The sequence below is a fragment of the Stigmatopora argus genome, chromosome 6 (genome assembly GCF_051989625.1).
Source record: "Stigmatopora argus isolate UIUO_Sarg chromosome 6, RoL_Sarg_1.0, whole genome shotgun sequence".
NCBI classification, from domain to species: domain Eukaryota; kingdom Metazoa; phylum Chordata; class Actinopteri; order Syngnathiformes; family Syngnathidae; genus Stigmatopora; species Stigmatopora argus.
In genome coordinates, this window is record NC_135392.1 from 14,223,332 (window position 1) to 14,249,996 (window position 26,665).

General features: G+C 36.1%; 2 protein-coding genes across 10 annotated transcripts in view; both read right to left on the reverse strand.

Annotated features, from left to right (window-relative positions):
• Positions 1-15,760, reverse strand: part of LOC144075641 (contactin-4-like) — a 109,550-nt gene extending 93,790 nt beyond the window's left edge. For 5 of the 6 annotated variants that reach the window (XM_077602923.1, XM_077602927.1, XM_077602928.1 and 2 more), the window contains exons 1-2: positions 15,428-15,760; positions 15,278-15,340 (exon numbers count right to left, since the gene is read on the reverse strand). The gene's annotated coding sequence lies outside the window, so the exon portion shown is untranslated. Of the gene's footprint in view, positions 1-3,726; positions 3,872-15,277; positions 15,341-15,427 lie in introns of those variants that run through there. The other variant, XM_077602925.1, reaches the window with a different exon arrangement.
• Positions 15,761-18,717: 2,957 nt separating this feature from the next.
• Positions 18,718-26,665, reverse strand: part of chl1b (cell adhesion molecule L1-like b) — a 43,782-nt gene continuing 35,834 nt past the window's right edge. For 3 of the 4 annotated variants that reach the window (XM_077602847.1, XM_077602846.1, XM_077602845.1), the window contains 4 exons: positions 25,054-25,233; positions 21,212-21,343; positions 20,390-20,462; positions 18,718-19,511 (listed from right to left, as the gene is read on the reverse strand). In XM_077602847.1, coding sequence (XP_077458973.1) covers positions 19,307-19,511; positions 20,390-20,462; positions 21,212-21,343; positions 25,054-25,233 — 590 coding nt within the window. In that variant the 3' untranslated portion in view covers positions 18,718-19,306. Of the gene's footprint in view, positions 19,512-20,223; positions 20,299-20,389; positions 20,463-21,211; positions 21,344-25,053; positions 25,234-26,665 lie in introns of all 4 variants that reach the window. The other variant, XM_077602848.1, reaches the window with a different exon arrangement.

A 26,665-nucleotide genomic window follows, 5' to 3' on the forward strand; every position in this document is an offset into this window, starting at 1 on the left:
AATAAAAAAATGCTGGCCTATTTACACAAGACCTTACGTGACTGATGCATTGAAGATAATATTTCAGATGAATACAATTCCTAAGTATGACTCGTCACTTAGTCAAAATAAAAAAAGACTCCAGCGCCTCCGTGACCCTTGTGAGGATAAGCGGAGAGGAAAATGAATGCATAAAGAGTAACTGATCTTTTTAATGAATTTTGCTACTCCACCATTCGAAGGAGAAATCTCTGCTCAGATGATAGTGATAACAAAATAGTTTCTGCTGTAAGAATTCTTTATCCTAAACCTCAGAAAAAAAACAATTTAATTTTATGCTTTTCCTTGCAGTCTCACAGAATGCAGAATGTTTAATAAGAATGTAATTGACAGAGTAGTTTTGTGAATGAGAAACGCTTTCTGCCATGGATGGAGGCCTTTTTTTGTATGATTAAACTTATACATAATGTATTAAAAAAAGTATGACAATAGTTAGGGGATTGCTATGCACTCCCTGAACCAGGAAAAACTCTGGTGTAGTTCATTCAAAATACATCAAAACACAGACCTGTTGATTGATTTTAGAGAGGATATTAAGGTGATTACATTTTAAATGGTTAACGAAAATTACCAGTCTCAAAACATTATGATCGTTATCTACTAGTTGAAATTTGAGGGAAGAAACTCCAATCCAATTTAAACCTTCAAGACTAATAGAATGTTGACTTTTACTTTTCGAAACTGCTCTTCATGAACATATTATAAACAATAGGTGGTCAAGTCATTTGAACATTATCATCTTAGAATGAGTCCGAAATAATTTCTATAATTACACTTGGCATTTGAAAATTGCACTCGTTAGTCTGTGTTTGGAGAGCATATATGCAATTAATGGTGTTTCACGGAATTAATTACAATTCACGTATTAAATACTTGATGTTGTATTTTAATCAAGTTGTACCAGGTTCAACTCAAAGATGAAGTTTAAAACTTGAATCTTTTACAATCATGTTAATGATAGTGAACATCCAGAAAAAAACAAAAACAAATAACTAATATTGATGGAAAGAAAAGACATGATTAGAGTGCTAGAGTATTTTTTCTGCACACTATGATTTAGTCTGAGATCACACTACGGATCACACATACTTTATCTTGTCAGTCATCATCATTGATTTGGTCTCCACTTTTTTAACCTTTGCCCATTTTGTTTACTCTTCTTTCCACAGTCTTGACATGAGTCTCAATCAAATATTGCGGGATTGATCGATAATGAGATTAGTTGATGGCTTCGCCTAAGAAACTCTGCATCTGGCTGTTCAGGAAATCCAATAAAGATACTTTATCATTGCTAGAATAGAAGTCACATTTTTTCATCTGCTTGTGGCAATGACAAATTATATTCATTATCCTACATATTTTTTTCTTCAATCATTATTGGTGCCATGTTCATCTAGATCAGAACTGTGTGTGTTACAATATTCTCTTATCCTGGTAGTTGCAAGAATTTCAATCAATATTTCAATTTAGATTTGGGAAAAAAACAAGCACAGATTCTGTATGAAGTAAAAGCTGCATCTGCAACTTGTGGCCTTGAGAATTTGAACAGTGGTACTACACTCTTCATGTGGTTATATATCCGCTCAAGCATCATTCATACCCCAGGGCGGTGCCAAGGCCCCGTGAAGGATTGGACCCCTATCCAGGAAGAGTGACAATCCCGTCCCAACCAGTGCGAGCAGCATGCCAACCACTGCCGCAGCCCAAGCAGAACACCGGAACAAAGGGGACAATGAAGGTGGCAAGAAAGCGTGAGAAATCAATGGGACAGAGGGTGAGAGAGCCAAGATATCACGTCAAAAAATAGTAGTTACAAGTGATTCTCCTAATTACTATTTTTTTGTTATAACTGTGAGAAAAAAAAACACAACGCTACCACATGAATAGTGTTTCCAAAAGCTGAATACGGCAACTCAGATGCAGCCAACCGAATGCTGTCTTGTAGGCAAGCCATCTTTTCCAGACTCTTCTATGTACTATAACACCCTATTTTATAGATACCAACAAACCACTATTATCTGTTATGCAGACAAGAGCAGTAAAATGTATTCCAGACCAATGTTTATTTACTTATAACATTTTCATACACAAATGGGTGTGCAGTATATCAACATCAGGTTTAATGAGAATCAGCTTCCCTGACTGAAAAGCAAATTATGCACAGAAAAAAAAGCTGGGGGTGTCCTGTGAACTCTTGGGAGCCATGTTCTGCTTCATTAAGCTTTGGATAATTGGTTAAACATGTGACTTGAGAAATTAACTCCAACAGCCTTGTGAAACTTAATTAAGATATGTCACCGCTCTCTTGGGTTATGGCTGATAATATCAAGAAAAGCATTGCATGGAGTGCTGCCAACAGACGCACAGAGGTATCAATCTAATAGGACATTATCAATACCAAGTTATTGATTGGTCCATTAACATAAAGCCTAACCCTCACCCAATGAGATTTCATAATCTTAAACATTGTGTTATCCTCAAAGTACATAGAGAAATACATTTAAATGCTGCAACTAGAAGATGTAGCTATGAACTTCTGCCCTCGTGATTATGTCAAAGGGCAAGATAACCAACCCCGTATTAAGTAAGCCAGTGAAAGCCGGTTGGCAATTCAGAGAAATGAGGGAAAGAGAAATGTCATGATGATAAAATAAGATAAGCTTTTATAGCCCCTTATTAGCAACATTGCTTTGTTTAAATGTTGTCTTGAAAGTGAAAATTGGACCCCATACTTCATAATCACATGATAAAAAGCAAGAATTAACAAATATGTTGGGTTTTTGCAGATTGGGTTTCTGCTTTGAATATTTATAATCAGAAATGTTTTTTCATTTTAATTATGCAGCTCTATGGTGCTGTCTTCATTTAGGCTCTTTCAATCAGCTTGATAATAAACAGCCTCTAATCAAACATACCGACTCCCAACATAATGTGACTTTTTCTCTTCTGTTCTTCTGTTTAGTTCCTTTCTTGCACACGGGTTGGCTTGAGTGTGTCAGATATCATTAACCTTGCTAATCTGATAACCGTTTATACTTTTTCACTCATTGCCACAGTTACTGTTTAGCTCACTATTATTCAATGTTCTTAAATGTGTTGTTTATATAACTGGGTTTTCTTTGTTGTATAATTTGCCTGCATTTTGATACAAAAACACCGGTCCAGCACCTTGATGGCTGTTGGTCAGTTGGTAGTTTAGCTGTCTCTCAACACAAAAGGTTTCAATGAGATCCTCCACCATTCATCATCATTTAGGTGTCACAATGCAGGTCTGCCTCTCAGGTTTGATAAAGGATTCAATCGAAGGCTTTTGATTTTCTTTGTTGCATTTTCTTGTTCTCCCTGTACATGCATTGGTATTCGTCTAGTTTCTTTTCCTATCCTCAAAACAGCCTTTTCATGATGGCCCACCACTATAAATTGTCTTGGTGTAAATGTGAGAAAGCAAGGTTGTTTGTCAATGATTTGGCCGTCAATCGATTCAAATTTTACACCGTCTCCTGCCCATAGGGAGCTGAGATAGGATGTAAGCACCCTCATAACCCTTGTGAGCATAAGTAATATGGATCATGAATGAACAAACAAATGAATAATATTAATAATAAAGGACATGCTGTATATACCCAACAACCTTTGTCAATACTACCCCTTTGTAAAATACTGCAGAGCATTTTCACTTTCTCTCACCATGTTGCTTGCGTTAATGGCAGCCTCTATCCATCCATCTTTTTTTTTTCCTTCTTTTTACTGATTATCCTGATCAGGCTTTTGCAAAGAGCTGGAGTCTATCTCAGCAGACAGCGGATGAAAGGCAGAATATATTGTGGGCTGGTCAACACTCAAATGCAGGGGATTTACTTGAGAGAAACACAGCCACTTACACTGCAACTGAACAGGGATTGAAGTAATGCTGCTTGTGCTGAAGGTAGACAAATAAACTATAGTGTTAGAGATTTATCACTTGCAGCTGTAACCTGTCTACCCCTTAAAGAGACAAACACCTTCACTGATATCTGTTTTTTCTTCAAATGGGTGTTTTGCTAATACATTTTACAATCAAGTATGGGAATTAGTTGATGTCAGTTTTATGGTACTTTTCACCAAAGTATTTCTAATGCTTCTACGTGTCACTATTCATTGCTCACATAGAACGATGAACATAGTATATTTGAATTGAAGTCATTAATTCAAATCCATTATCACTTTGAGGACTGGCAATGAACCTTTGCAACAGGGGTTAAAATGGATTAAATGCTGGCAATGTAGTTACAATTAGTATTAATATTGGATTTCATTATTAGATTACAATTATTTTTTGGGCACCAAAGTGAAAATTCATCATCTCCCTTGGCACCAAATGGCTCACTCACCTCCTACCAACTTTACTGGGAACCTATGAATTAGAAAATTCATAAAAAAATAATGAATCACAAAATCACTTGGGGAATCCAGTGTGGTAGCAATCTCATGCCATTTTTTAACAATAACCACTTTCACAGGAAACTCCTACTACTATAGATGTGTCAATAATCAAAAACAAGCATTGCAAGACATACACCTTAACTTATCATTGTGACATTTATCCTCGTTCAGAGCCCACAGAGACCACTTAATCCGTGTAATTTTGGTCTCTGCTGTCTAGCAAGGGAGACTCCCGCAAAGCCATCACAAAAAGAGTGATTGAGTCAGCAGGTGTATAGACCCCTACTTGCGCAGCCACAAAAAAAGCATTTAAGAATAACACAAACATATATATTCTTTTAATCAATTTCCGTAAGGCTTATCCTCAAGAGTTGCGGGGGTGCTGGATCTTATCAACAGCCAAATATGGGGAGTACATTTAGAGTGAAACATGATGTAGGAATTTAACTTAATTTTCTGTTCTGAAAAGAGGAGACAAGACACCCAAAAGAACATATAAACTGCAGTATATTAACACTGTATGGGTAACCTCAATAATTTTCATGTAACAAACCCACAAGTTATGGTTAATGTATAATTGCTATGAAACACACAAAGTAAATGTGTGCCACATTCAACTATCTAGGGAATCTTTGTCACCCCAGTCTTAATGCCTCCAAATTGTAGAGGAGTGACTTCCCATGGACCAATTAAACACCCTTTGGTCACATCCATTGATGAAAAAATTGCCACTGGTGATAATTAAAAACTTGGAGCACTTTGGACTGCAGATGGTAATGAACCAAGCAATTAATCTTCTATTCCGCTATTTTTTTTAGTCCAAGCAATGTTCAGAAATAAATACAACAACCTGGTGTCTTAAAGAAAACGGGAGACAACAAGGATGAGTGGCCGCTGGACACATGGCAGATTCTGTTAATGCTCTTTAAATAATACATAAAGAATCTGTTAATGTTGAATGCCACCTTGCAGGATGCCGAGACACTTGGGAGAAGAAAGAGCTCATAGGTAACATGGGGGGAGGGGGGGGGGGGGTGCCGAAGGACTCAGACATTACAAACGAGAGAGAGAGGCCTTTCTAACTCTCTCTTCAAACATTTAGATTCACGTGCATCATGCTAAATAAATTGTGGGCCAGTACGGTATGCCTTTTAATCTACAGTCACACGGAGCCATTCAGTAAACCTTGATAGCCTGTTGATTTGAGAGAGTCTTTTCAGGAAGAGACGATACTAGCTGGGAGCATAACATATTTTATTCTCACTTTTGATGCAGGATTTCAATAAATGAGACTATTGAAATGATAAAATTTCTAGATTATAAGATATTATACAATAGGGAAGCAATCTTTTCCAATTTAATTTTGAAAGAATGGTTGGATTTCTCTTGTGTTTTCTTTATTTTTCTTTATAGATTTTTTTTTCTGCAGTTAAGTGGACTGACTGATTAGAGTTGCAAATGCAAGCTTTTAGGGAAAACATGTTTTGCTAATTGCACATTTCAGACAGTTATCCTGAGCTTGCTGACCGGAGATCCCGCCAAATTAAGTATTGTATCGGCATTAGAAACGTTATAAAGACTTTTCTGTCTGCCAAAGCCGGTTAAAATGCACCCTTTCAGACCCAGATTAATTGATTTGGTCACACTTGCACACTTGCGTTACAATCCATTAATACAAAGTAATACCATATAGTTAGTGGAAAAGAAATTTCCCCATGCTATACATATTTACTTCCAGGCAGCTGTGTATATGTTTTTGTGCTTGTGTACTTGTCTAGTATACTTTCTTGTCTGAACATTGTGGATCGGAAAACAGGCAAAGAGATGTGTGTGGTGAACTTTTGTAAATTGGATTTGGTAGCATTGGATGTTTCGATCACCTTTGTAGAGAGTCCTCTTGTTTAAACTGGATATGCTCTAACCTTTGACACCTTTCAATGTCAGAAAGTAAGATGACAGATAAAATAACTACCCCTCACAGGTTAGACTGACTATTTGTAAAGAGCTGTCTGTACGGGAATGACCTCTGTCAGAAAGATGGAAGGGTCCCTCAATAGTCTAAAGAATTGGCGAATCTATAGGGTGGCTTCTTGGAATGAAGCCCCAGAGTTAAAAAAAAACAAAAACAAAAAACGCAGATATCTCGAGCCACTACTCTTGCTTCTGAGCTCATCTAAGTATAATGTGCTGCACTGGAATTCATCACAGTGAAAGTTGAAAACAGACAAGGAATCTGGCAACTCCTCTTTTGATCAAACAATTTCAATGTCAGACTAAATACAATTGGTGGTGTAATTTTAAAGAAATGCTGATGTAAGCCACATCTAAACCACACCCAAAACCAAAAAACACTTCTAGTTAAGGCCCCACCCCTGTGAGTAAAAATACATATACGTAAGATTTAGATGGTGGAAGACATACAGGTAAAGAAAGTGGTGTATCCACTTCTTCAAAGCTAAACCCCAATCTCCAGAATCCTAGATCCACTCTTGCTATACAGCCATACAAAGTTCAGGGCTAAGATTTTACTTAATAACATTCAATTTTGATATTCCTCAAAGATTTATTCTTCTGAGCAGCTCTATTCTCACAGAATTTCTTAAGCAGTAAGAAGAGGAAAATTCAGCTCAAGATTATTTTACAAACCTAACTTTAATTTTTAGATTGATAGTGTCAAAGGGTTGGGTAGCCTCAGGCCCGTCAAAGGTTGACCCAAACCACAGTGGAAGTGAAAATAATTCTCAAAACATGAATATTCTAAATGTGCCAAAAAGTATTTTAAAAGCTGTGAATAAATGTCTAAAAGTCCTGCTCATGCCCTGATTTATATTAAAAACTGAAATCAATATGTAGTGGCAAAGAACACCACTAAGTGTGGATGCAGAGTCCATGTTGTGATTGTCAACTCACACAAAGTAATGAGATCATCTCAGGTGAAGCGATGCTGAAAATGAATCTTCTCCTCTTAGTCCCAAGGCACAAAGGCCATTTTCCTCTTAAACTTTGCAGAACAAACCATATCAAATCAAGAAGCTTTACTTGACATGCAACACCCACCCTTCAAAAAATATAATTATATAGTATAAATATATAAAATGACAAATAGTTTTCAATCATATCCACGTGTGCCTTCAACTTTGAAAATAGGAGATAATTCAAAGTCTGGACTTCAACACGATTAAAAATATTTTGATGAATAAAATGAGAATTGTCAATCTTTTTCGCTTTTGAATTTAAACGGGGATTTTTTTTTCGTGTTTGTTGAAAGAACAATAAACTGTCCATAATTGAGATTGATGTGAATAACTCAAGCTAACCGTGTGTGCGGCAAAATGAATGAATACTGTGTCCAATCTTAATTGCTAGGAAATGAAATACTTTCACAATAGTGACATTAGGCTTGATTTGTGGGAGAAAAGACTGTTCTAAATATCTATAAACAAATAAATATGTCTAGTCTACAGAATTATTAAATAGCTTCAGGAAAAAGGACAAAAATAACACAAATATTTATTTTGATAAAAAAAATATTGGTAACAAATACTCAAAAACAATTGAATAAAGATTTAATTATTCTCACCAGTACCGACAATCTTCTCACTATAAGCATAATTAACTGGGAAAAAACTTACAAATCAATATAGATCAATGTGTAAATTGGTATATGCAATATAATCTCATTATTAATTATTAAACTTCTTACATAGCCTTTGGGGCCTTAAATACACATCTACAAATACACAATGTTCATCAGCCCATTTGTCTATGCAGCGACTGAACAAAACGTGTGCAAGTATTCTACCTCCAAATCAATTTGAAACCCCCTGTCTATGGAAGTGATTTTATCTTTAAATTTTACACTAACCAACACTTTTCTGTTGAGAGTGATTACAAAAAAGAACAGTCTTCTGAATAAAATGACAATGCAATCTATCACTCCTGAAATTGTAGGGAAAAAGCAGTGAAAATCTATTAGACTCTGCAAGATGCCTTCACGCAGCCCCTTCTTAATTTAAAGCACTATATTGATGAAATCCTCCTTGCGGAGGTTGTTTACAAACGCACACGCATAACAAAGGAAATAACGAGGTTCCATGTGGTTGCAAGGATAAAACTTAATATATCACAACTCTTTGAGCACACTAAGAAAAGGCGTTTAAAGGTTTGTAATAATCGGAGATGACTAGTGCCATTCTCTTCACTGGAAAGATACGAGTTGTCTTGGAAATATGATGTCTTGAGATGCTGTTGAGTATTGTCAGAATACGTCTGGGAGATTTATTACAAGTCAAGGGGTCAGATGACTGACAGTGTCACACCAGATGCAATGAAGACAGTCTGTCTAGAGAGATGATCATTCTGGAGGCCCAACAGACCGGCAGATGACAAGGAGTAAGGATCACTCTAAACAATTTTAAAATGCCTATGACAGTACCATGACTACATCCACAATCGGATGGATAAATGCTCAAATGTATATTATTTAGCCAATACTCAATGTCATTCACACTAATCGATCTCCAAAGGAAGTGCTGTCACAAAACGTGCCACAGTTAGTATTCTGACACGGCAAAAATTACCAACTGTTTCATTTTTCATTAAACGTGTTTGTTCTCTTATGATAGCATCATTGTGATCTATTGTGCAAGTTTAGGCAGTCACACGAGACTGACTCACTTACGCCATCTTTTTAACTCAATTTCAATAGGATGTCCATGTATTTTAAGACACTGATCCTGTTGATTTTATATCAGTGTCATCGACAATGATTTATGCATGAACCTATCCATCCAGTCTAGATGTTAACTATAGATGTTATCTATCCTAGTCTAGATGTAGACAAGGTTTTGTGTTTCTTAAGATTCTCTATGCTCAGAGGCTTTTAAATGCACGAGCCTAATGTGGTGATATTTGCCATGCAAATTCATCGGAATAGCCATGCTCTTGTTCAGTTAGGAGTTCATTGGCCAAGAAAGAAGCTAATCACACAATTGGTTCATTGCAAATCAATTTAGTGTGCAGAACATTAATCATGCTGCAGGCTGCCAGGGCTTACCACTGTTGCTCCTCAGTGGATTAAAAGGTGTTGTAATAGAAAAGATCTCTGTTTGCGCTTGTGTTACTCATTTTCCTAGTGTTGCACATAATAGGATGTTAGCAACCCTGAAGCAGTATTCTCAATCATGTGTGGACTTCAAATATTTTGTTAGTCGTTTGACTTTTTTTTTTTTTTTTAACAGGCCCTGCTGACTTTGGACTGCTGAAATTTCCCAAATCATCTGTGTTAAGCTATTTTCTTTTGTTCTTTATACAGTGAATACAAAGACATTGTGGGCAACAAGTGTATCTATACTGTATGCATTCAGGGTGTTTTCTTGCCTTAATTTGTAACAAATCCTTTCATGATTAAAATCTCTGCTTGTACCCACACATCCACTCCACATCCCCTGACTTTTACATGTAAGACCTCCAAATCCTTAACACAAGAGGAGCTGTCTCGCAGCAGTATTACACAATCAGCCAGCTGATCCCAACTAGACAACAATGACCTCTGTGTGTTCACCCACATAGCCCACTTCATGCTTCATTGTTATCTCTTTTACCCCTTCAGGGATTTGAGTTCAGTCCTTCACCTTTAGAGCAACAAACACATGGTCTTAGAGTCTAAGAAATAGAAATAAAAATACAAATATCTATATCTATATCTCTATACACACACACTCACACATGAACACATACATACAAAACCACACGCTACATATATATGCATCTATATGTATGTATTTAACTGGTCATCCCTTGTAAGTACTTTAAAAATCTAATAGGTATAGATGACATAAGTCAGAAAATAATGAACCTATTAAACAGAAAATACAATGGCAATAATCCAATTCTTCTAGCCACAAAAAGAATCCCAGGAGTTGCTTTGAATTTGAAAGATACATTCTCTTGACTCCTATTTTACTAATCAGTGGTTAATCATTAGACATTACTTTAAAAATATATATATTTTTATGATGAACACATACTATAAAGTACTATTATATCCTGATTCAATGAATGACTTAAGCTTATTGTATGGACTTGTCAAATTTTTGACAACAGAAGTGATGGGTGGGGGGTGGTTTTTAAGGGAGAAAAACATCACTATGTGCAACCGTTGATCCATGTCTCATTCTTGAGACCTTGGCCTCAGCAGTCAGGCAGCAGAAAAGTCATTATCATTACTGATAATAACTCAAGTGGCCATTCATGTAAGGGCAAAGCCCAAAGGATTGTACGCCTGCAGTATGAACATCATTATCAATATAAGACTCCCAAGTGAAAATCCACCCCCAGAAATAGAAAGGATGCAGCAAGGGTAGATTTCAGTTTCATGATCTGTGAAGTATGTGCCTGGGATCCAGGAATGCAAACTATACCAAGGGCAAATATGCAGTTATCAGAAGCATCTACTTAATTAGGGTATTCATTTCATATAATTACTGCTAATCCAGTGGGACACCAAGTGTTACGTCCGGAACTTCCTGATATTGAACAACCTGGCCAAGTGTTGAAGAGCCCGGCAATACGAGACAAATTCAATAATTTGGGTGAAACTGTGGTATTTACGCTCCGTGTTTGTCTTTGCCTGTCACTTATTGTTAAAAAAGATGGAGTAGCACTCAGAAATATCCCAGTCAAAATTTTAAATACAAATTGGAACACAATTACAGAAGTAATTCTTTGAAATATGTTAATACTTTATTAACCACTTGCAGAGATTTTTCAGAAATTAAGCATGTTGATATTTTTTCTAGTGCTCCTAAGAATAAATGGCTTGTTTCCTGTTTCCTTCTTTTAAGGCAATGTTGATAATTGAGATTATGTTGATCAGTGTCTTCACATCAAGTCAAAGTAAGAATATTTTCCAAAAGATTTTTAAAATCACTAAGTGGAAAATTATGTTTTTCATTGCACATACTAATTTTATAACACTAACTAGTGCCAGAGAAAACCAGTATGGCTAAAAACACATATCACTGGGAGGAAACTTCTCAGACTTGTCGCATGATAATAAAACTAAGCTTTATTTGATCGTTCAAAATTTTTGATTAGTGACGTCCGACAGCTGACATGGTTTGATGATGATGCTTATTATAGGAAGTTGCAATTCTAAGTCAATCATAAGATATACGATACTTCACAGGCTGCTGGTTTGTAGTGACTATTTATAATTACTTACTGAATGTCTTGCATGAGTATAACAATTCAGAAACCAGACAAGACAGACGTTCTTTTTTTAGCCATGCTTTTCAACCAGGATATGACCTGTTTGTGACATCAGTGACACCCTAGCCTTGCTGTGTAAATTATGATCTGCCTCAACAAATTGCTTCATGCGGGACCGATACAAAGCCTTCCGTTTTCTCCAATAGGTGTTGTAAGAATGGAAACTAAACATTATACAAGAGACGAATGACTGAGTTGCTGGCCACACAACAAAATTAAAACATAGGACTTCGAGGGCTGTCTTCAATGCTGTATAACTCTTAGAGACCTTGAAATGTTCCCTTATATACATACACTGTATTGTCTAAAGTGTTGTATGAATGCTACAAATTTTAACCTGAGGAATTTCAGGGACACAATAAGTTTGTTGGGAGCTTGCATGTACAACGCTGCATGTTTTAGTGGTGTAACCTGCTTCTAAACCCTCACCGCCACTTGATTTCATGCAGAAACATGAGAGGATATAATAAAGGCAAAGTGTATACCATACTAGCGAATCCAGGATGACACAGAAAGGAACACAGTGGCTCATTAACAGCAGCCACTTGGACCGAACCCAGGACTCAACCAAGGGAGTGAGAGCCAACTCGATCTATTACCAGGGAGAGAGACACTTCTAAAGGGCATGACCATCTGTAAGACGCTTCACAAGCTTTTTCTAAACTGCATTTGGGTGGGGAGGAAAGTCCCAAACTCCTCAAGCAAGTTGATAATTGGATGACACAGAACCCTTTTTCACACAATTCACACAAGTCTGAATTGTTAAGTATGTTTCACATGAAAAATTAGCGACACAATGAAGAAAATGCCCTGAAACCCTTTACTATAGTGAATTATCAGCAAGTCAGTCACTATTGTTACAAACAAACAATAACCCCTGCATTAATTTATCCAATGATCACCTAAAGGCATTTATTGGCAATATCTACAAGGCAATAACCTTTTTATAATTGATTCTTGGCAGTCACCCGGTGATGCAAGGCCATGTTAACCAAAAATATGCTGATAGAGTATTCAATATTTTTAAAACTTGATAACTCCCTGAGGTAACAGGGTCCAAGGAGATGGACAACCATTCACACTCATGCCTTTTTGGGATGTGGGACAAAACCAGAGTACCTGGAGAAAGCCCAGGCAGAACATACAAATTTCAAACAGTGACGACCAACCTGGGATTGAACAATTGACCCCGAAACTATGAGGCCAAGGCGCTAACTACTTGGCCGCCGGGCTGCCAGACAAGGAATTACTATAACATGTTTTCACTGATTAGAACGTGTGTGAAGAATGTCATGGTCACGCAAAAGAGTAATCTCCAGTTTTGAGATGGTCTCCTCCCCAAAGAATAAATGGCTGAATATAAAAAATGACTCTTGTTCTAATATGCAGTGATTCTATGCCCATGTGATTTATAGGAATCCAAATTATAGCTGCGTAAATTAGACAAATGAATAAATCACTAAACCGTCATGGAGTATTTAAAAACCTGTCACAAATTAAACAAGTTTTGGCTTGTTTAAGAGAAGTTCTGGAACAAAACTAATGAGGACAGGCACACAGAATGATGAAGAGCCCTGAGGCTGTTCTGCTTTTGCCATTCATTTCCCCCCTAATTAAAGATACAAGATAAATAAATATACGTGACAATTTTCAGGTTTTTGGTTGAATTATTACCTATTGTGTTAATAATGCAGTATTTAAACAATAGGGCTCTGAAATCAAGAAGCATTAAATTCTGACTAAATAATATTGCTATTACATGGAACTGTGCAGCTGCTCTCAGATCCATGCTTAGGGCAAATACATAGATAATCAAAGTATGACAGAAGGTTTTACATTTCAAATAACCCCCCCTGCATTATCAGCACTTATTTACAGCGTAAGCACTGCTCATTAATTTTTAAACAAGACCTTAAAGTCTCGCTGACAGGCAAAGCTGCAGCAAGCCAAAGCCAAAGAATGAACTGTTGTTTTTTCACTCCCAATGTGAAACCCAGTAATGGCAGCGAGCAAAGTGCTGCTAAATGCATTATTAATGAACTGATGTTGTAATATCTAAAGGTCAAGGCTGTTGTCTCAAAGCCGAGTAATTTGTCACACAAGTGCTTTGCTCACTTGAATACTTTACAATTGTGTGCCAATGACGTTTTATATTAAAATAATGTTTACATACAATAATTTTGTAACACAAAAAGCTGCACACAGTACTACTGTAGCATCTGTCTTTTTGAAGAAAACTGGTGTTTTTTTGGTTATTTATTAGCAAAACCTGATGCTTAATATAAATTCAGGCATTACAAATGAAATCATTTCTGTCTTTTCTTAGTGTACAGTAAGTATGCTTTTATTGCCATTTACGTTATCTGTACAACATGTGCAAGACCATTATAATTCCTCTGTGTTAAATTGATGTTATGAAGTAGTGCTATTGGCTGCTTTCTAGGATTTTCTTAAGAAAGCTTCTGACCATATTACCTATTTCTTTTTAATTTCTCACATAGCTCAGTACCCTACAACCAATGCACCAACCGTCCTCTATGACTGCATGCCAAACCAAGACATCAAAACAAAGGAGGTGAAGGCAAAAGGATGGTCTCTGGAGTAGTTACACATCATTAATGAGGGTCCGATTATTTAAAACTCTTGGTGTCTTTCATTCTTCTCTTATCAAAACTTACATAAAAAAAATCTGAAGTAGTGATGCCCAAGTGTTCTTTCAATTTAAAAAAAATATCCTTTTTAAAGTCAATGATCTGTTTGTACTGATTTTGTAGTACTTATCTTACAATATTTAGTATAGGATTATGCTAGGTATATAATGAAATAATACAGTATCTAATTATACATATAGGATCTACTTTCTCATCGAGCACTTGGGGTGCGAATTAGCAGGTGAGCTGATGCAGTGATTTTAGCACATTCGATTATTTCAGCGAAAAATATTTTTTTCTATTTCAGCTGTGTAAATAATGTGACATTAATACCAAACAGCAAGAACGCATCCAATTTGCCAGTAAATTAAATTGAAAGAATTACATGACAGCGTAGTTATTGGGGACCTGTTATGGAAAATTGACTTTTTAATTGCTTGGATACAAATAGTTGGGGGAAAACCTAGTATGCTTTTGAGATTCAGTTTTCAAAAATGCAGGCAGTGATTTTCTTGTTAAAAGCTACTGTATATTTTGCCAGATCAATGGAAATACGACCAACACTTTCACATGGGCTTTATTCCCAACTGATTATTGTGATTACTTTTTCCCCACCGCATTACTTTGACAAATATTGTGTTGTCCAAAAATATTATAAATGAAATTACACTACCATGGGGTCCTTTCCTATTCTCAAATCGAAGAAGTTATAATTTACAATGATAATCAACAAAATAATAAACTGGCAGATTGACCAAAAACAAGTGTTTTGTTGAAAATAAAAAAATATGAAAAACACAGACTTCCTCGGGCTACTGTCCATCAAAACTATCAATGGTAATATATTTACATAAATAATTGTAGTGTTTTCACTGGTTGAATAATTCACTTACTGTCCTTTTCCTTAGTGCTGCACTGGCCAAGACAAGTGGAAAGCAATACTTTAATTCTCCCCTCTAGAAGCATATAAAAAAAGCTTTTTATTTCACATTAGTTACAAATATACTAAAGTTTCAGGCAGTCACACTTTAAATAATACTTACACTGAGCAAGTGTGAGCAGGCGATAAGGACCCAAATGCAGGGAAACTGAGGCCAGACAGATTGGGGGTAACTCAAAATGTTCTATTAAAACGACCCCCCTCCCAAAAAAACAAATCAAAAACAAAGGGATGTGCATCCAAAATCACAAAGTAAATCAAAAGCTGAAGAATCAAAAGAAAAAAAAAACAAGGGCAAGACTTGCATGCAATTGCAACACTAAGCAAGATGCAACATATAAATGCAACAATAAATGAACAGATAAAGGAGACTAAAAAACACAGACATGGGTTAACGAGACACCAGGAACAGATAGGCGACACAAGATGCAGCGGATTGGCTGAGACACATGGGGGATGCAACAACAGGTGAAAGCATTAACAACTCAATTGCACTGCTGAGGTTAATGGAACCGCCACCATTCTTAAAGTGACAGTAACACAATTTTGGAGAAGGCAGCAGTTCACTTGGAGCCATGGAATGTTATTTGTGTATTTGTGTTTTCTGATGAATTCACTGCTATAATCTACTGATTTTGGTGTGGTATATTTGCCTGACTTGAGTGCAGGAAGCAACACTAGGTTCTAAATTTGTTTTCCAATTAGACATAAATTAGAGTAAAACCTTTAATCACACACATCAACACATAATTTAAGCACAATTTATGGCATATGCTTTGTTGGCTAAACTGTTCTGGCTTCCTTATCTTTTGTAGAGAAAGCATGCATGCTTTCAAAAGGCTTGTGCTGACAAAACACAGCGTTACAAAATTATCATTTAAATTAGAAGCTGTTGTGTGTTCACTTTTTCTATGTAGAAACATCATTATCATCCAACTTGTCAGGCATAAAATTGCAATATGATGATTTTGGCTGAAATTATAATTAGAATGCAACTGATACAGCCCTATTTGTTATTGACCAAGGGTGAAGATTGAATGAGTTGTTTCATACAATACAAAACTAGAATGACTAATAATGTTGTGAATGCTGAATTGTTTGATTGTTGTTATTGTAACAATGACCTAAGAGGCAGAGTTTGCAGTTTTCAAACTGCTAGAAAGAGCCTATAACAACGTTAAATTACCAAGGCCCCTCACATTTGTGTCTGTGACCAAAGCCTACTTATGTGCTCTGTAAACAACCCTACATTATTTATATCTCATACATCCTTCGCATGACTTATTTGTGAATTTTACTACAACAGGAGAGGCTCTATTTTTATGACTAGTCTGGCGTGCTGTCAAGATCTTCAATGAAGTGTTAATAAATAACTTTGACTGTGAAAAAGAACTGGACTGAACACTAGTGACATCCATAGCTTTGCCATTTAAATCTCACATTTCATTGGTAAAATAAATGCCACTGCCATGGTTTCCTCTCATATTCGGGAAGTCCATATTTGGGGTATTTAGTAAGTGTTCACTTATAGACCATTTTCTCCCTGAGAGCAGCAGAAATGGAGCATAGTTTCAAAATACTCTCATTTGAAATGCTATGGCATTTTTTAAATATGCGTTGTAATAGAGCAAGGGTGTCAGACTCGGGTTGGTTCGCGGGCCGCATTAACGTCAACTCGGTTTCATGTGGGCCGGACCATTTTAGATATAATATGTAGATTTTTTTTTAATAAATGGATTAAAAGAACTGGATTAAAAGTCCTGAATTTCAGTTTTTTATAGATCTAAAACAATGTTTATTTTAGCTTTTTTTAAATATATTTTTAGATTTTACAAAATGATTTTTTAACTAAAAACACAGAAAAAATGATTAAAAAATTACAATTATTGATTTAAAAGTGGGGAAATCAGGAAATTTAATATACATCTATACTCTTCATTTTAATTTGATCCTAAAACAGAAAGTCGGCACTCATGATTTACTTTCTCAGGCCGCACACATTGACACCTGTGTAATAGAGGAACATAGAACAGTCTTATATCAAGCATAAAATTGCTTGATGTCAGTAAATGCAATAAAAGTTGAACAAGAACAATTGCATTTTCTGCCCGGCCTACACTATACAATATTATCTTATCAATGATATGGAAGAGTTTGATTTGATCTAAGAGGAAATTGATCCATCAATGCAATTTACGTAGTAGTTCAGATGAGTATATTAAATAGTCAGTGCAACATGTTTCTAGGATTGAATTGAATCAAGTTGAAGACATTGGCTAACATTTCACCATGAAAATTCACACAAATACTTGCAAACCCTGACATTGATTTACAGACTGCAGATCAAGTTAAGACATGTGAGATCTGTAGACAGAAAACAAAAGCGGCTGGATTCCGGTCAGTTCGACAATGAAATCAGATCATCTGCAATAGCATCAAATAAGCATCACCTGTTGTCTTCCTTCATCCCCACCCATGTAGGCAAGATCAATGTAAAGGTCATCATTTATGAGACAAATGTCTAAAGACACCATCAGAATTAAGTTGTAGTTTTGCATTATAGGGGCTGTAAAAAATATTTTTGGAAATCCCTTCTATTTGTCTCATGAAGCTTAAATTAACTATTCTCTGATGTCAAAATATTGGTTAGCGCGTTGGCCTCACAGTTCTGAGATCGAGAGTTCAAGCTCCAGCACCCCCGCTACCCTTGTGAGGATAAGGTGTAAAGAAAATGAATGGATATTTTTTTATATTGTTTACCAGGGCACTGAAATGGGGTCGATGAAGGTTGGCAGCTCTGTGTTTAGATCGCTACTTGTAAGTTCCATACTTAAATAACATTTAACATCAGAGATGATTCATCACACAGGTAATTAAAAAAAAGTAGGAAAAAGCAATTTATTACATCAAAAGACAAATTAATGTTCTGAACATGCGGAATTGTATACATTTTAAAATAAAACAATGCAGTGATTATGGTGCTTGGTTTTAAGTAAAACAAAATGGATGTTTCATTTGTAACCAAATATTTATATTTCTAACATTAATAATACTCTTTATATGGTGACACATTTAAATTATGCAATTTAATGAAAATGTGTTCACATTTGTAAATCACAAATTTACCTATACTATACATTCATGGGATTTTGTGAGTTGAGCTGTTATGTCAGGCAATCAATAATCTCGAGAGTCCCTATGGGGCATAATGACAACATATTTACTTCAAACATCACCAAGAGAACTGGGACTCAAAAATATTTATGTCCAACAAAACGTCACTGGAAAATAAGTTATTGGTAACATTTTACAGACATTAGATCAGATTTTTATATGGCGCAAAGCAAATAAACAGTCACAAATGTTGTCGGACCAAAAAAAAATTGTCTCAATCAACTTGTATTCATAAAAAAAGCATTAAAATCCAAATTGTCGCTTGGAGGTGAATTTAGTGTAGAACCAACAACATCACTAACAATGACAATTATATTATAGTAAGCAACATATGACTGATGTGTATATATATACAGACAAATATACAGTTGTGTTTGAAAGTATTCAACCTCTACTGCATTAGTGTTTTAGTGTGACATTTTTTTGTTTTATCTTATTCATAATGAGATTAAATTAAAACTTGATAATTTTATTTACCATCTGATACTTATTTGTCCTATTTAGGAATATATTTTTAAATGCAATTATCAGACTTGATACAACCCTATATGGCAGTGGGGATTAAATGATTTTGAACACAGCTGTATATATGCATTCCTACACTATGTTTTTATATATACAATATTTATCAATGGTCACTGTTCTGCAAATAAACAAGGCATTAGAAAGCTTGGATGGCAGTACAAATGGGAATGTTGCCATCATATTTGACACAAAATGTGTGGGCTGAATGACTGCCATTTGTCCCTCGGAGTAGATTTAATGAAAACAGTGTGCATGGTCGAAGATGGATAGAAGGTAAGGGAGCTCACGCGGGGGTTTTAGCAGTGGCTTTGATCTCAGATGGCCCTTTTTTTTCCTTACGGCCTGCATACTCGCCTATAAAGGAGCCATCTTCGTTGAAGTGAGTATCTTCTTCGGAGTAGTCTACCAGGCTGTCCCCGCTGTCCCCCACTTTGATCTCTCTTCTCAGAGAGCACTGACTGCCTTTTAGTGGCTTCTCATCATTGTCACTGTTGGAAAAGCATAGTTTACTGTAGCTACAGCTCTGGAACGACTGGATGCATATTTCAATACAAAAAGGTTCAAGAGACTGTAAACATCATTTGGATGGTTTTCTTCTATACATGAAATATGTTTGAGTAGTCAAAACATTCGCACAACTTGAGAACAATTGAGAGCTGAATCCATGGGTTATATCACAACCTGGTGTCGTCACTTCGTGCTCTCCGGCCTACTCCTAATACTATATAACTCTTCCTGGTGAGTTAGTTGGGTTTTCATTTTAGCAAGGCACAATAACATAATGCCGTTAATATGTACATTGCTGGATCCCACAATGCACTAAACAACATAGTGTCGTTATTTAAACTCCTGAAAAATGAGGTGATGAAAAAGACTAGACTGGATCTCCCCTTCTCAAGCTTTAGGGACACAGGTGTCAACTAATGGTGCACACCAATTTTTCCCAATAACAGTGGTACAAATCTCCAACCAAATCTGTCTCAGCAGCGAGTGAGCATATTACAAAAGATAGTTTTTAAAAAAAATATGCACTATCCCCAGTCTCACCACATGATATTATCTTCACCTCAACAGTACTTTTCCCAGATCGCAATGGTCAGAAACTATTCTCTAGTTATATATACACTACTAAATGAACTACTACAGCAACAACACATGGGCAAAAAGCACACATAGCTAGTACTGCTGCTTATCACATACATTCAAGTTCACCAGCACCATCAAATTTCAGCAGAAGTATGAGGTTCCGTGTCAACCTCATGAGTGTTGCATTCTCTTGGCAGCAATAGGGAGAAATAAAGAGTGGGACTGAGAGAGGAGGAAAGAGACCTTTATAGTCAAGTACTGCTCCAAGGTTGTCATTTACCTGTATTCACAAAATGTGTCGTCATTCATTCCTTGGGACTCCACGTCGGGATGAAGGTCTTCTTTTTCTTTTACTGCTCACAGAGAGAGGAGACAATGGCAGACAAATGCACAAGAGAGCCGGAAATGAAAACCACGCTCTTCTATGACTTCAGGTACTTTTACAAGTTACAGTCAAACACTCCATATTCAGATTAAAAAATACAAAAAAAGGCCAGAAAGAGAGATCTACTCCGAGTAAAACAATGTCTGCAACAATTACAATTAAATGATTTCGATTTTAGACAAAGGCCAGTGAGTTTTTCAGACAACAATAATGGGAACTTAATGAGGGAACAAAGTACTGAGCGGTGTATCCCTTTTGTTTTCACGATGGGTGAATGGTACCTGGACACCCACCTGATGGCCATTAGCTGTGAATAATAAGGGCAATTACGCACTTTGGAGATCCCAGTAGGAGAAAAAAACTGAGATAACCATAAAGCTTATGTCATTATTAACAGCAAAGGCATTGAATTGCCTATTCTTGCTGTGGATTCAAAATGTTTCAAAAGCTGTTGGAAAATCTGTGTGTAAATTATCCAATAATTGGAGGGGAGAAATACAAATTTCCTGTGACGACACAACATCATTTATTCATTTGGATTGTCATTGTTTTGTTGGCGAAGAATTATTGTAAAACTCAATACTTTGGTACTTAAAACATTTCATGTATGTCGCTAATGACAGATTTGTTTTCCATAGCTCACATAGTTTATGTAAATATGTAATCAATGAAAGAAGGTTTTGAAGAGGTTGTGTGTGCTTCTGTGTTAGCAAATACCTGAATACTTTCCACCCTTATTTCTGTTAACAAAACAGGCAATCAACACAATAAGTGTGAGTAGAGCAATTGCGCACAGCAGGCCAATGAACCAGCCCTGGTTAGATATTCCTCCGTGGATACTTGCAAGACCTGAGAAGAAGAAAACTCGGTGACTTTGACATGCCTTAACCTTTTTATCGGGCAGCATGATTGAATGTTTACATCGACATCTGACGCAGAACTGTAGGACACTGATGGAAACCGTCCAAAATTAATATTAAACAGCTAATTCGCCTGTCTAATTAATCAAGTGTAGGCACAATACAAATGGAATTTTTGTAATCCATGGCGTCAAATTAAATCCTTCAGCCATTGAAGGACCACGTTCAGCAAGAATGTACTTGTAGACAGTTAAAGTCGTGAGGTCATATAGCTCCATTGCCATGTCTTTTTTGTCAACATTCTTCCTTGGAACGAGTGAAGAAAATGTGATCAATTAAATCCAAGTATCCAAGTTCTTTGAGACATTGAAAAATGTTGACATTCTCAACAACATTTCATATCATGTAAACATGACCTTTGGGCCATGTTTAGGAAAGAGAATACATATTACAACAGTGCCCTATTTCTCTCAAAGGAAATAGTTTCATTACGTTTAAATCACTTGATTGCTTTTTAAATATTATTACACCAAAATCTTTTAGGGGACACTGTAATCTCCTAATTTAGCAGTTCCACAAATGTTAACATAATGTAGGATTATTGTACAGCCTAGCTAGAGATAGCAAATAAAGTAGCACAAATAACCACCAGAATATTATATAATACACCAGCAAATAACCAACTGCACTATGAAAGCACAATTTGAGCACATCGGCCTTATTTGTTGAATATGATGTACCGCTTTCAAAAATCAATATGGTATGCTAACAGAAATCACTTCACCAAAGACGAACTAGTCATTGATTAAAATAACAACATTGTGCTCATGGAAAAGCAGTTTGAAATGCCGAAAGTGCGTTTGTTTCAAAACAGTGGTGTCATGAATACATTCCTTTAGATACGTAGATACGTGGAATTGATACACCCGTTGTTGTTTTTTGAACACTTAAATACTGTTTTATAAAGAATAGATGTAGAGAAATAGCAGATTGATAATTTGTTAATCACGTTCAGTTGCTTTATGGTAAAATATCAGGAGTATTAAATTTCAGCAATGACTCCCCCCATCTTTAATTTGCACAATCAAATTTAGAGACACCAAATAACCTGGCTTTTTGCTAGTTAACCTTACGAGGAGCGCTATCCAATAATGTAGTGAATGATGTGCATCATTAGTATTCCTGGACAGCTGCTGTCTGAGCAGGCCGACATCAATCCACTTCATTTCCCCACGGTAAACATGCAAATCTTCTGTTGTGCCTTCAGCTCAGGTGCTTTATTTACTCAGGTGATAATTCAGCAAAGTGTGGACGGACACCTGCATTGGTGTTGTCCATCCCAACCTATACAAATGCCACTCTTGGACTAATTTTGATGGATTAGTCTGCCACGATGGTAATTGCAATCATTTAGACTTGCACAATTAGTTTGAGCGAAAACTGAACTAAAATTATCACCAGGTTGTCTATTTTTTTAATGAGATAAGGTGAGAGTGACTTTTGGATAACAAGACACCACAGCATTATATTATATTCTTCTACTCTATAAATATCCCCATTCCCAGGATGTCCTCACAAGTCCCCCGAAGACATTTATCCTCTTTTTCTGTCAATTCAAACAATTTCTTGTCTCATTGTGGTACTGCTGCTTAGCCAGTTGAGGATAATATGGAAATGTCAGGTGACTGTTGGGTCAATACACTGCTGTGTAGAATGGGGACCAGGGCCCAACAAATCAATCACTGACAATTAGATGTGTTTGTCCTATCCAAGTGATGGTGCTCTGCAGCTCCACTGTCTGGGTAGAATATAGATCTTGTATCTTTTAATTCCCACAGTACAACAGGGAAATGAAAACTGCATAGGGACCAACTAAGTTGTTGGCGGTTTCACTTAAAACTATTCTTATAATTAGTACCAGCAATGAATCAATCATAGATGCTCAGGTCCATGTGTATGTACATGAATTTTAATTAGACATAATTAAGACTACAACAAAACATTTGTGACTTTTTTGTCTTATTATCTTGATGCCTTTTTGTGTCAGCAGTTCTACTCATGGTTGAATGGATTTTGTCAAAGGGGGCTTGCAGGGAGAGGTTGAATTGCCTGAAAAATGTAGAGCTAAATTTATTACTTGGGATAAAGCTCACATTGGGATAAAGCTCACATTACTACTCTTTAGTCTGGGCACCCATGCTTTTTAACTACAAGAGTTTGTAACTAGATCAGTAACTGTCCATGGTGCTAGAATAGTATTAGAATTTGTATTATACACCTTTATGTATGAGTAAAAAGGGTTAAGGTATTACCATTGCATACATATATACACACACATACATATATACATATATATATATATATATATATATATATATATATATATATATATATATATATATATATACACACATATATATACACATATATATATATATACATATATATGTATATTTCTTTTCTTCATAACAATATAACAATACACATCCGATGATTCTTGCTCTTGGCAAGGACAAGCAGAACACAGTCAATTATCTGCCAACAAATTATATTCAAAATACACTTCCTCCAATTTTTTTGGGTCATATATGCCCTTGAACAAGGCAGAGCAAGATTTTTACAACATCTATGATGGTCCCCAAAGTCATGGATTACAATTAGTATCAGCTACCACACAATGCCTATTGTATGTGTGTATTAGAAGGGCTATGTATCTACACCATTCTACGTACTGGGGCAATCAGTAACAAACAAAAAAAGGGGAACAGGCAAATACATTGCTAAGCAGGCATTCACATCCATTAGACACTGAATGATCAAAGGATCCACTTGCAGCAATGTCATTTTGAGCAGAACAACAGCGAGTGGACAATAAAAGACACTGTAATTTCACTTTCATACCTACTTTAAATTCATACACATGAAAGGATGTCAAATAAATCCACAAATGAATTAATAGAAACAAATTATCACCAAGAAAATAAATGAATGTTATCTTTCTTTCTTCAACAATTACAGAGAGATATGATGAAGTTTCTTTTTCTCTACAGGATTAGCAGCCAAATAAAGACAATTAAAGCACAATGAAAGTCAATAAAAAGCCCTATCTTGTCATCTGGGATTCTTATGCATATATGTATATATATTTTTTATTGAAACTTCACACCTTTGTCGAGTTCATAGATTGCCTAGACTAGAGGTGTGGCATGTAATCCTCAACAAATGATATATCATCACAAAGAGACAATTACATGCTACAAGGTGGATCATTATGCTGATTTACCCAGTGTCTCTTTCATGATTGCACAATTCATTATCAGAACCTTCAGTTACTCTCTGCTGAAATCAATTTTCTTTCTTAGGTGATTTCCTCATAACTTGCGCTTTCCATCCAATCAATAAGCATTTGCTTTGACAGTGACAAATGAAAAGTTAAAGTACGGACATAATAAATTGTTTGTGTACAAATGGAACTTAGTAGGTCATAAGAAAAGGATGGCTTCCCTGGTTTAAGCTTTTACTGCCTGGATGCCGTTCGGAAAACAAAAAATGGCTTTGTTTCGCACCTCACTAAGCCTGGATTATACTAAACCATTTCTGCGCCATAGCTCTAATGTTGTTGTTCCCTCTGTGTGTAAAACCAATAAAGAGCATCTTATTCAATCCAGTATAAACGGTGTGGCTTGCCCCATTACTTACTTGCTTCAAGGGTTGTAGTGCTTTCTTCACTGATAATGGGCCCACAGCCCGCTGTAGTACAGGAACGCAAGTGGAACTTGTATTTGCTTAAAGGCTCCAAATCCCGCAGAGTCCACTTAGTAGTATCGGGTTTGCTGATGTCAATAGACTGCAGTTGTCCGACTTCCTCTGTGTTGTTAACTGCAGTCAGTGAACACATTTATAAAAAGAGAAAAAGTTATATTCTGAAATTAAATTTACTCATTAATCTTAAAATGTGGAAATACTCAAAACAAAGACTCGAAAATGATGTTTTATACATTATTGTTATTTTATGTAATTTTTCAGATTTTAGTCGTTGTCATATTTGGAACTTAGTGTGGAAAAAAAGCTTGGGTACTCTTATTTCCTCCCACATCCCCCAAAAACTTGCACGGTAGGCTACCATTTCACTAATACCAGAACACCATGTATATATTTATACTACAAAGGTCTCCAAAGCAGTCCTCAAAGGCCGCTTTGGGTCCTGCTTTTGGTACCAATCCATCAGATTTCCTCTAAAATAGGCAGCACCTGATTGAAATGAACTGTTGGTTCACTGTTGGTGAAAAAGTGTTGTCTACGCCGGTTAGAATTATATCCTGGATTCAATGCAACCATTTGTGGAATATATGTGGAGTCCCCTGCTCTTAATTGTCCTAAGGTGTGAGCATGAATAGTTAGTTTATCACATTGTGCCCTGGGATTGGTTTAGAACCAATTCAGTGTATTCCTGCCTACTACCCCAAAGTGACTGGAAAAGGCTCTGGCAACCCAAAGACCCTTGTGAGAATAAGCGGACAATTCATGAGTTATCATGGTGAATGTTTTACATTTAGATTTTTTTTCTGAGACCGAATTTTGGAAGCACGTCTTAACATTGGCATTTTTTCAGCATAGCCTTTTTTCCCCCAGGTCCAGATACAAAATATTGCGATTTGATTTAAGCAATCAGTTGTAAATTGAACAAAACAAGTGTCTGATTGCTCACAACAGAATAAACTGAAGTGTTTTTTTGTGACCTGGTTTCATATGTAAACTAGACTTGCAAGTAAGCAGGTGGCATTTAGAAGTGCTGCAGTTGCTTAAATGACCTTTTGAGAGCAGTTCTTTGTCATGGAAAGCATTAAAATCAGTGAAAATTCTTTGGTCCCACGCAATTAAATGGGTTTCTTTGGAACAGAGACAAATTACATATGTCGAGATCGTAAATCACACTCGCATCCTCTAACAGTCTTATGGTAGTAATATGTTGAATTTAAACCAGGTCAGTCCCACAGCCTTTTGGTTCCCAAAAAATTGGGATAACTTTTTACAATATTTTGTGTCAGTCATTTCTTGTGCCATGTGAATTTCTGCCACACATTGTGTGATGCCACTAGTTGTCATCTCATTTTTGCAATTTATATTTGCTTTGATTTTGGCTAAGCTTGAAGCTACCTCTCATTTATGTTTTATTGAAAACTTATCACGTCTATTTTTATTTGATAATCGCAATAGTACTCAGAGTGGCGAAATAAAATCCTAACTGTGTACTTTTGGGGAGTCTTGTAGTCACCAAAAATGCATACAACTTCTTTTGTGTGTGGCACAG